Below are 10,582 nucleotides of genomic sequence, written 5' to 3'. Positions count from 1 at the left end.
TAACAACTGCTGGTAAAACTTGGATCGAATGTAAAACCTACTAGCACCGTTTCAAATTATAAAATCTTTTTCAAAATGAATGAAGCAACACACTAAAATGCGTCTATGTACATTCTCGAGAAAAATGCGTCTATGTATATCTAATTCAAAAATAAATAGAACTTCTCATAGTTTGAAATGAAGTAATAATTATTAGTAACTTTTTTATACATTGGAAATTTAATTACAGCTTTTTACGGCTGCCAAACAAAAAAATTGCTATGCTTGGAATATTTGACAGGTGGCAAGTGTGGGTGTTTCTACTTATGTCATGGTCGACATCTGCATATTGCGGTGTACTTTTTTTTTTGCGAATAGCATATTGCGGTGTACATGAATCTGGTTTGGATTTTTTTTCCGCTAATGTTAACTTGACAACCTACTGGATTTTAACTGGATGTGTGTAGACCAAAGGATTTTAGTTGGACGCATATAAATGAACCCGCGCAATGGATCGAAATTATTTCAAAATGTTGCTCAGACATATAAGGTCAACGTTGTAGTAGTGTTTGATAAATCGCGTGGTTCAGGTCATCTCAAAGCTTTTACTCTTTGACAGTTGTAATGGTCTTGTCGTCTCCCCCGGGTACGTCTGGTCTCTAGCTTGGCGCGTCGGTATATGTGAGGAAAGCATGATGGAGGAGTTGGCGGCCAAGCTTCAACAACACATATCTGACAGTGTGTTGAGCTCTCGCCCCTTCCAAACCAGGAGGAAGTGGCAGACTCATCGACACGCTATGAGGTGGATTGTGTGGGTGATTCTGGTATACGGTCAGTATCACAATGCCAATGCAATGGTCAAAAACCAGGAACGCTGCAACAAGGCGCCAAGAGACCGAAACGAAGGAGGGTGCTATCATGCAAAAGAGACACGTCAATGGAGCGAAACGGAGTGGCCCGAAGCCGCGCCAAGCAAACATGCGGACAAACGAGGCATGGATAAGAAGAACCATACAACAGTAGTAGCGTCTGTCGTTTTGCGCTCGGAACTCACGCGCCCGAAGCTCGTGGCGTGCGGACTTAGTCTCTTAGATACCCGAGAAATCTTCGAAGTTACATCTTTTCGGAAATCATCATAAAACCGAACCCGAAAACCCCTCAGTTAAACATCAAATTACTGCCTACCAGCTATTCACTACCAAAAATAGGACACATATTGATTCTTTCTTTGAGTTGGCACATATTTATTCATTCACTCCCCCTGCCAATCCATGGCAGGTTGTCTTCTGTACAAAAATATTCATTGCTACTGTAGAACTACTTGATCAGCATCTCCTCCAGTGAGGCACTGCCAAGTGCCAAAGTATTTTAAAGGCAGTACTACCATAAAAAATTAAATGCATAAAATATATGGGGGCCCTATTTTATTATAGCCCAGTCACGACATTCACATGCGCATTCCGCTGTACACACACCCACTCCTCCGCCGGTCCCTCTTTTATCTCAGCCCCCTCCGGCTTCCTCCAATTTTCATTCCGAAGTCCCTTTCAACGAGAGAGAGGGAGAGAGAGAGGAGCAGTTAGTTGAGACCCGAGGCGGAGATGGATCTGCTGGAGAGGAGCGCAGCCACTATTAAGGCGGAGCAGGGGGAGGCCCAGCGCAAGGAAGCCGAGAGGAAGGAGCAGGAGCAGGAGCAGGAGCACAAGGAGCAGGAGACCCAGCAGCCAGGGCTCACCGGCCGACCCCCGCTCGCCAACGGCAGGTAGCTGGCCTCCTCCGCCCCCTTCTCCCCGCTCCAGGAAGAAACCATGGCGGATTCCGTCGAGGATTCCGCGTCCGCCGGCGTGATTCTGCCGGATTGCCTGTGTCGTGTGCGCGGGTGTTCTTCTTGTTCTTGAAGTTGTTCCTGTCCCGCTTTCACCTGTTCTTATTCACGCGCTTTCGCATTGGCACCCCGTGGCCCAGTGCTAATCACGGGGGAGCCCTTGCCGTGGGTTCCGTCGGTCCTCGGCTAGGTGGCGTGGGGAGTGCGTAGGTGTCGGTGCGGATTCTGAAATGCGTGTTGTGTTCTTTCTCGTTGCTGTTCAAGTGTTGTTCCTATCTCTCTCTCCCTGCGGTCCAAATCCTCCCAGCTTCAGTTTCCTGAACCTTTGCCTGATGTTAAGAAATCTCAAGTTAGGGGGAATTTTAGGGGGCCGTGTTCTTATCCGGGTGCTGGGAGGGCGTTTGGGTTGCTGGAAATCTGGCGTTACCACTCCTTATCCTTCATGGTCATGGTTGATTTAATGGCAAGAAAAGCGCAAACTTGTTTTGCTCTTGATGATAAACATTTCGGCAAATCTTTTCTTATCAAGTTAACCAAGTAATCTTACGGCCGGGGAGGAACTTTGCCCAAGATGGGCACAGATCCAGGCAGCCCTTCCCCCCTCACTGTCTGGTTTCTTGTTCTACAATTTCTTCAAAGCGTTATGTAAAGTTTTTAGTTCAACCGCTGATTCAGGTCCACAGTGAAGAACTCTTTAGGCCGCTTACATTCCTCTTTGTGATGTACACCTCGACCTCGAGCTATCCTTTTTGAGAAACATGGGAGAAGGCGTATGTAGATCTGATTAAAGCTGAGTTCGGTACCCAGATAACTTCCATAAACATGCAAAGCCCTACCAAGGATTCATCAACTGCAAAAAAGAACAAACGGAAAAACTAACAAACTTTTCCACCTGTTTGCTTCATGACCAATTGTGAAGCCGGGGGACCAACGACATGGTCTCTGACCAGCTATTCACAACGTTGAACTACTAGTCTTTCGGACATCCCCTGACATGTTAAGGCCCCTTGTGCCTAGCATCATGTGTTGCAAGCGTGCAAACGGAACGCTTTGCTAACCCTGATAGTGTTTCTTCTGACCTTCGGGGCTTTTCGGCATATTTGTCGGCTGCGGTGCTTTGCATTGTTCAGCTATTCACCGTATCTATGCCACGTTAATTTGTTCTGCCCCTACTATCGTAGAATGTTTTCCTGTAAGGTTTGGCTAATGTCTATTTGTTGTTGGTTTACATTCAATTAATTGGCTGCTGTGAAATGATGGATCCTGTATTGGAGTTCAAATAAAATGTGACACTAAAAACGTGCCACTTGGAATCAACATTCCTGCTTTTTTTCTGAATTTATATAGGTCTAATGGGTGCAGGATGTTTTGGATCTATTAATTTTAGACAACGGTTGGAGAAAACAATTGAGTCCAGCACATATAATTTGCTAGGTCCAGTTCTTAGGATGGAACAGAAGTTACGTGGGTCCAGTCCATCCACCCTGGACTGACTTTGAACTAGTCAGACAAGTAACTGGACGCTAGGCGGCACATACCCGTCCACCACGCCTTGAATAATTCAGAGTGGACCACGATTAGAGTCATAGTCTGCTGTTGTCTGATATCACATCATGCATTATAGAAGTTGTTAGACTCAGAATTGTTGGTACCTGCAAAGTAGTTGATGTTATTAATTTTAACTTAAAAGTTTTACAATGTAAATAACTGACTATTCTGATGTGGGCCCAGGACCGGGGTATCATACAAGTCGTGGCTAAGCGACAAGTCATTTAGTCGCCACGTGGAACTCTTCCCAAGATCTATTTTGTTTTCTGTTACCAAGTAGGGGAGGTGTATTGCTTGCACAAAGGCTTATGATGCAACTAACATGCACTCTAGCTAACGGGTGCCACAATTTTTTTGAGAACAATTCTAAACATACTTCAAAACTTCTATCTATGTGTAAAATTTGAAGAGTTTCACTCTATGGTGAGTGCACAATTCTATGTCATGGGCAGGGGTGCGTGGAAGTTAGTTAGCTATCCATGTGCCATAACCATGACTTGGTTTCCATATCTTATGGGTTTCAACTGCTGCCTACCCCAACTTGTTTGGGACTGAAAGGCTTTGTTGTTGTAAAAATTGTAAGAATTTTCTCATTTTGTTGCTATGAACATAGAATGATTTTGAACCTGAAATTTTGTGTGTAGTTAGTGTAACCCATATATTATACTATCTAGAATTTGTTTTGGATTTATCTGCTGCTTTTGCTAGCCTGTGAATGTGGTGATTGCAACCAAGCCTTCAGTGCATAAGGACCCATTAAACAGAGTGTAGAACAATCACTTCTGGTCTGGAAATAGATGGCTGGTTGCAGATGAAGTGCATAGTAATGCCGTTTCAACATTTGATCTTTGCCTTTAATTCCTCCAACTAAAAAGATAGCAATGTGCCCTCAGGGGTTTAGTAAATACTATATGTAACCTAACATTATGCATCAGTGAGCCAACCTGACCTCCGATTTCATATAGCACTTTGCCCTTAAATGCCCTTTTACTTTTGTATATGCAGTTGCTCGAGTGCCATGTGTGCTGTGTCTGCCAACTTTCCAATACATTTGTGTATTTATTTGATTTCATATTATTCTTTCATTGCATATTCTAACTACTTATGCTGTTTAATTATTAGGTCTGGAATGTTGCGAATGTCGAGCCCTCCAGCAAATCCGGGACAGCTTACCATTTTTTATGGTGGGTCAGTATGTGTGTATGACTCAGTGCCACCAGAGAAGGTAGTATTTATGCTTCTTGCATCTATCATTTTCTTGGTTTAATTGTCAAAACTCTATGCTAACCTGTGACATTGGCATCAATAGGCTCAAGCAATCATGCTCATTGCAGCAGCAGCAGCTGCGGCCTCAAAAAGCAATGGCACCACTGCTGTTAAGCCTCCAGCGATGTCTGCGACCAATGCTATCCAAGCCATGCTTACGCGGTCGCTCTCACTCCAGAGCACTTCTGTAGCAAATGGACAACCTCAGGCTGTCGCGGATCCTGGCTCGATTTGCAAGCTTCAGGCTGGTAAAGCCACTAGATCTTTATTCTGAAACCTAAAAGTGGGATGTTCGTTCTAATCAGTCTTTGTATGATCTAAAATTGTAAAAAATAATGTTACCTGCTTTGCAGATCTTCCCATCGCCAGGAGACACTCCCTTCAGCGCTTCCTGGAGAAGCGCCGTGACAGGTTAGCATGAATGAAGAGTACAAGTAGCAGTCTACGTTCTTCTGGAGCGTATTATGAGTATTATGACCCCCTTACATTTGTTGTTTTGTGTTTCCACATGCTGTGTATGGTGTACCACAGCATTTAGAAATGCATTTGTATGAGGCCAAGTCTTCAAAACCAAGTCTTGTACTTCTGTGCCCCGTTCATGATCAATCCAAATTATGATAACCGTTCTATTTTCAACTTGAATGTTCTAGGAGAAGAAGTTTGATGTATGCGAAAAAAGTGCTCCATGACTCGTGATAAAAAATCTGCATGATTCTGTTAAAATGTACTTGCAAGCATAGTTCAAAAAAGCGCTAGGCGTTAATTGTGCGTTTTGCCACCGCCTTGCGCTTTACTGATGACCAAAGTGCATGCTTATGCGCAGTTATGCACAGATTAAGCGTAGTTATGCGCAATGCGTTTTGCCAACGCCTAGAGCCTAGGCGCGCTTAAGCGCTCGCTTAGGCGCGCCTTTTTTAACTATGCTTGCAAGAGACCAAACATTTTGTGTAGTTTCAGTTGGTAATAACTAATAAACATGTAGTATGATTTGTTTATAGTCAGGTCACATTAGAGCATCACTCCATAACAAGTGATGTAACATATCAGCTGGTAGATTGGGATTATATGATTATTGAATATTGACACGAGTTATGAGAAAAAGTTAATAGTTCTCCTTAAAGCCCCTTGGCATTAGCGTAATGAACACCGAAGCTAGGCTGGGGACATCAGCTTACAAAAGACAAACCACAGAAACAGCTGCGAAATTAAAGAACATTAGGGCCCTAACAAGCTTCCCCATCAAGGCTTTCACCACTCTTCAGGAGAAATACTGAACTATACTTTTAGCTAGTTTTGGTCACAGCCATTAATTCTCAGGACGACCGATCGCCTTTAAGCTAGCTTTTGTGTGAGGAGTCGAAACGGCTAAAGATAGCATCTCCATCCCTGCTTGCTCTTGTCATGTTTCATATGAAAAAGTAACGGCGTTCTCGACTGCGATGGCCAACCTTTTTTCGTCCTCCTGCATCTGTAGCTGTAATCAGTTTCACTTGTCCTTCCCTATGCTGGCTGGAACTGACTATGGAATGATCCTATGATGCAGGGTGGTGAGCAAAGCTCCTTACGGCGCCGGGAAGCCATCCGAAGGCATGGGAGCATCTTCTGGGATGGAAGTGGTCGCGGAGGGCAAGGCCCAGTAACCATGAAAGAAGAAAGACGGCCCTGCCCCTGATGTTTGGAAGGAAAGGGGCGTGTGTTAGCTGATGTGATGTTACACCGTAGAACCATCATCGTTCGTGACGATAATAATGATCCGACCAGAACCTCTATTGTCATTGTTCTGTTGTCATTGTGTAGTTTACTCTGTATCTGAACTTGTTTTGGTCTGCGGAACCGTACTGCTATGATGAATGTGTCGATGATGTAAATCGTGGCTGTCGTGCCTGTCTGACTGATACATTGTTATCGTAGTCGATAAATGATATCATCTGTGCCGTCTCCGTTTCAAATGTTCCCAGTTGGTTTGGAAATGTTGTGTTTTTGTGTGGTTTGTTGAGGATGTTGGTGGGTTTTCAGTGCAATCTGAGAGGCGGCCTCTCGTCTGGTTGCGTCTTCCTGTCTTGGTTTCGGGTCTCCTCTCTTCCGGCTCCCTGCATAAACAGTACGCAAAACTGAATTTTCTGATGTTCCTGAAACGTGGCAGAAGCAAACTGAATTTTCTGATGTTGCGTTTGTGCAGCAGCGAACCGATTTTGTTCACGGAGGCAACTTTCGTCAGTGTAACGGCGAGTACTGAACCTACGTAGTGTTGGGGGAGTATCATGAACTAATCATGGAGCAAAGTAAAAATAAGTGCAACACGGCCATAGAAACTTCTGCTATAAGATCACCATTCACACATGATCCTCTCAAACTTATTGATTTCCACCATCCGCCCATACATGCTAAACTTAGTTCACTGAACATCAACTTGAGTTCAACGACAATGTAACACGACAGCCAGTCAAGTCAGTCACCAAAGGTCCGAAAACACAGAAGATATGCAGACAACTGCTTCGAAACACCAAAAAAGAAAAAGAACTCGCAAGTCTAAGTCCGGAGGTGCATATGGTAACCGCACTGACTGCATCACGCATGCGAGCTACGCATAATCCCATGGGCGTAACCGCCGACCATGACCAAGGAAAGAAGGGACACGACGCCGGCTGGGAATATCTTTCCGGACTTCTTGAAGCGAGATCCCATGACTGACAGCAGTGCAGCCGATATACCTATGACGCAAAGCCAAGAAAACATTAGGGCATCAACCGTGAGGAGAGGAATCTAGGTCGATGCAATTCCCAAGCAAAAATGACAAGGACCATACAAAACATGCCCTATGAAGGAATACTACATACAGTAGTACATACCTAACCCGATCGCCGACGCAAAGACTGGTCTCACTGGGAGTTGAGTGTGAACGAAGAACAGCACCAGGGCTGATATGCCTCCTGCAGCCAGTGATTTCTGACTTCCGCTCTTCATGTAACCCATTACTCCACCAGCTACAGAAGTTAGGAGCACAACGATCAGATGTTGTAAATGTTGCAACTTCCCAAGAACAGTCAATATTTTCAGCGTATATCAGTGTACTTTCAGTCATAATGCTGTAAAAGGTTGCATAACCTCATAGTTTTATAAGATGGTTGATGGAGCTAAAATAATGTCAGGGGTATTTAGCCCTATGCTAGTTCAACAGACATAACAAAGGTATCGGATACTAAGATAACACTAGAGCTCTGTTATGAATAAAAATACACGTGTGTTGTATAAAGCCAACCACTTCCAGCTTTTCTGGTATCTGGGTGTTCATGATATCCTACTTCTTAGGAGAGATATCCTACACTGTGCTTATTTGTAAGCATTTAATTAAGGAAGTAGGCACTTAGCACTATGGACAAGAAGAGCATTCTGAGACACACAGAAAGGCATACATGTCAATACATACAATTTCCTAAGCACGGCCCAGTTCTATTTTCGCTCTGATAAAAGGAGAAGTTGAGTAACCAAGAAGTGCTGATGAGCCTGCCTACTAGTTTATGCAATCGCCAAGTCAATTTTAACTGTTGTACCATCACATTATTCATTTAGCTTAACTCTCAAGGACAAAAAGGTAACAAAATGGGGGGAGGGGGGATCTAGTAGTCACAAGTTCAAATGCCACAATAACCCCACTGAGTAATAAACAGCCACTTGCTAAGGAATTTGACTCCGATATGCACACACATTCCCACAGCAGGGTCCATAAACAACACCATAAAGGGAGAGTTAAGCGCTCAAACAATTGCGGCAAAGTACAGCCCAAGCTGCCAAATGACCTTCTCCACAAAAAATAAATAAATCTAAATGCCAAAGACATCAGACACAGCTCTGTTATTATGAATAAGAAATACCCCTCTGTTGAATAAAGCCAACCACTTCTTTCTGATCTGGATCTGGATGCTCGTGATAGCCTACACTGTGCTTTGTTCTTAAGCCTTTAAGTGAGGGCACCTGACAGTCCATACTATAAAGCCAGAAGAGCATCCTATGACACGTATAAAAGAACCCAATTTCTATCTTTGCAAATTTGCTGACCAAATCCAAGTTTTATTGTTGCTATAATTAAAGGAGGAACAGAGTAATCAAGCGAGTGTTGGCGAGCCTGCTTACTGGTTACTACAGTTGGCATGCCAATCTTAATCACTGTTTCGTCAAATAATTCCATTACCTTGATTATTATTATTATTTTCAATAAGAGGGGCGTCTTGGGCCCATTTTCATTAAGGAAATGGAGTCTTACACAATACTGGGAGCATCATCACTTACACCCCTGACATTTTTTTCATGCGATCCAAAACTGGATTGGGTTCCATTATCAACTGATAACAGAACAGACTTACACCCCTGATATACAACCCAAAAGCAACTACAGACTAAAGACTACTACATTAGTACATTACCTTGATTATCAAATACATAAAAGGTGTAATCTTGCGTAAAATGCAGCCATGAAATAAGAGTGGTTTAACAAACTGGGGATAATCCACTGGCCATCAGCTAAAATGCCAGGATGACAGAGTCCAGTCTGCCATTTGACCTTCTACGTGAATCAGACTTCCGCATCAGCAGGATCACGCGGACAATAACGGTTATACTGATAAAGAAGAGCCAAAATTCGCACATGAATACTATACTTTACTCAAACCCAACGCATCTGCATCTATCGCTAGTTCGCTACGAAGAAAGGAGGTGGCGCTCGTTACCTCCGACGAGCGCGGCGTAGGCGAGGGTGAGCTTCTGCGACATGGAGAGCCCCTCACCCATCTTCTCGTCCTCCCCCTCGTCCCCGCCCCCCTGCGGGTCACTTCCACCGCCGCCTCCGCCCCCAGATCCTGCGCCGTCACCGCCTCCCGATCCGCCGCCGCCGAGCTCGGGCTCCTTGGACGCAACGGCCGCGAGGAGGCGGGCGCCGGGGGAGGCGGAGCGGAGCGAGAGGAGGGCTGGGGCGGGGGCGCGCAGGAAGAGGAGGGAGCTCTGGGAGGCGGAGATCGGGGCCGGGGAGAGGGCGAGCGGCGCGAGGAGTGGGGTCGTGGCGAGGAGGGCCATGGCTCCGGGTGCTCGAGCTGGGGTTTTGTGGGGTCAACTCGGTGGGTGGGCTGCCGGCGGTGGTGAGCTCGGTGATGTGATGTGATGGACCGGTGGGGGATTTTCCGGGATGGGTGGCGTGTCACTGTGGGTGGGTCTTGGGTTTTTAGGCACTTGATTTTCGATGGTTTTTGCTCGCTGTTTTCTCAAACGCGCCACGGGGGGAAATCCCACGGACGTATAAGTTCTGTTTGTTTAGAAAGAATTCAATAACACCCTGATTTCTCTATCTCTATCTCTTCTCTTCTCTACTATCTAAAAAAAACCTAAGGTTCCCTCTCCCCTCTTACGTCAAATCTTTCGTCCAACCTTTTCTTCCACCCCTCCTTACGTACGCTCCACCCTCCCGATTTTCTATTTCACATGATTTGGCAAGCTAATAAATGACGATAAAAAACCCAGCAAATACCGATCACTTTCCTCCCAAGACGAAAATTTGATCTCGCAATCCTCTCGCCCCTTTAATCTCGCGATCCTCTCAACCCTTTAATCTCGCAATCCACTCAATCCCCCCGATTTTGCATTTCACATGATCTGATCGGAATCCCCTCGCCCCTTTAATCTCGCAAAAAGTTGAATGCCTCAGCCCTTACAACACTCGATTACTCAGCCTCATGCGCAGCTCAACCTCACAAAGCGCGGCGCGGGGGGATCATGGCCTTGGAGCCGCGGACGTCGCCCTCCGCCACATCTCTCCAAACGCCGACCCGCAAGACTCGACGCATACGTGGCCGCCTTGCAGGACTACCGCACAAATAAGGCCATGGACGTGCTGGCGAGTCGCCTCGTGCGCGCTCGGTGCACCATGAGGACCACGAGAGCTGCGTCAACGTCGTCGAAGATCACATGGCGGCGGCG

The 10,582-nt window shown here is 45.5% G+C and overlaps 2 protein-coding genes across 2 annotated transcripts; one reads left to right on the top strand and one right to left on the bottom strand.

Moving 5' to 3' along the window:
• The first annotated feature begins 1,428 nt into the window (after positions 1-1,428).
• Positions 1,429-6,567, top strand: LOC123054890 (protein TIFY 3). The gene is made up of 5 exons (XM_044478767.1): positions 1,429-1,741; positions 4,475-4,577; positions 4,662-4,866; positions 4,972-5,029; positions 6,162-6,567. Exons 1-5 carry the CDS (start codon positions 1,581-1,583, stop codon positions 6,256-6,258), a joined length of 624 nt encoding a protein of 207 aa, XP_044334702.1. The 5' UTR covers positions 1,429-1,580; the 3' UTR covers positions 6,259-6,567.
• Positions 6,568-6,950: 383 nt separating this feature from the next.
• On the bottom strand, positions 6,951-9,907 carry LOC123054889 (protein FATTY ACID EXPORT 7). The gene is made up of 3 exons (XM_044478765.1): positions 9,343-9,907; positions 7,468-7,602; positions 6,951-7,329 (listed from the first exon to the last, which is right to left on the bottom strand). The coding sequence occupies exons 1-3, from the start codon at positions 9,683-9,685 to the stop codon at positions 7,187-7,189; spliced, it is 621 nt and encodes a 206-aa protein (XP_044334700.1). The 5' UTR covers positions 9,686-9,907; the 3' UTR covers positions 6,951-7,186.
• Between the last annotated feature and the right edge of the window lie 675 nt (positions 9,908-10,582).

This window comes from Triticum aestivum, chromosome 2D (assembly GCF_018294505.1).
Source record: "Triticum aestivum cultivar Chinese Spring chromosome 2D, IWGSC CS RefSeq v2.1, whole genome shotgun sequence".
Classification (NCBI taxonomy): Eukaryota; Viridiplantae; Streptophyta; class Magnoliopsida; order Poales; family Poaceae; genus Triticum; species Triticum aestivum.
The sequence above is the reverse complement of the archived record's forward strand: the minus strand, read 5'-3'. Positions and strand labels throughout refer to the sequence as shown.

Excerpts from the sequence above, each read along its gene's own strand:
- LOC123054890 (XM_044478767.1), top strand. The coding sequence starts at position 1,581 with ATGGATCTGCTGGAGAGGAGCGCAGCCACTATTAAGGCGGAGCAGGGG. Across the intron at positions 1,742-4,474 it reads CCCCCGCTCGCCAACGGCAG|GTCTGGAATGTTGCGAATGT; the intron begins GTAGCTGGCCTC and ends TTTAATTATTAG. Across the intron at positions 4,578-4,661 it reads ACTCAGTGCCACCAGAGAAG|GCTCAAGCAATCATGCTCAT; the intron begins GTAGTATTTATG and ends TGGCATCAATAG.
- LOC123054889 (XM_044478765.1), bottom strand. The coding sequence starts at position 9,685 with ATGGCCCTCCTCGCCACGACCCCACTCCTCGCGCCGCTCGCCCTCTCC. Across the intron at positions 7,603-9,342 it reads CTACGCCGCGCTCGTCGGAG|CTGGTGGAGTAATGGGTTAC; the intron begins GTAACGAGCGCC and ends TAACTTCTGTAG. Across the intron at positions 7,330-7,467 it reads TGCGTCGGCGATCGGGTTAG|GTATATCGGCTGCACTGCTG; the intron begins GTATGTACTACT and ends TTTGCGTCATAG.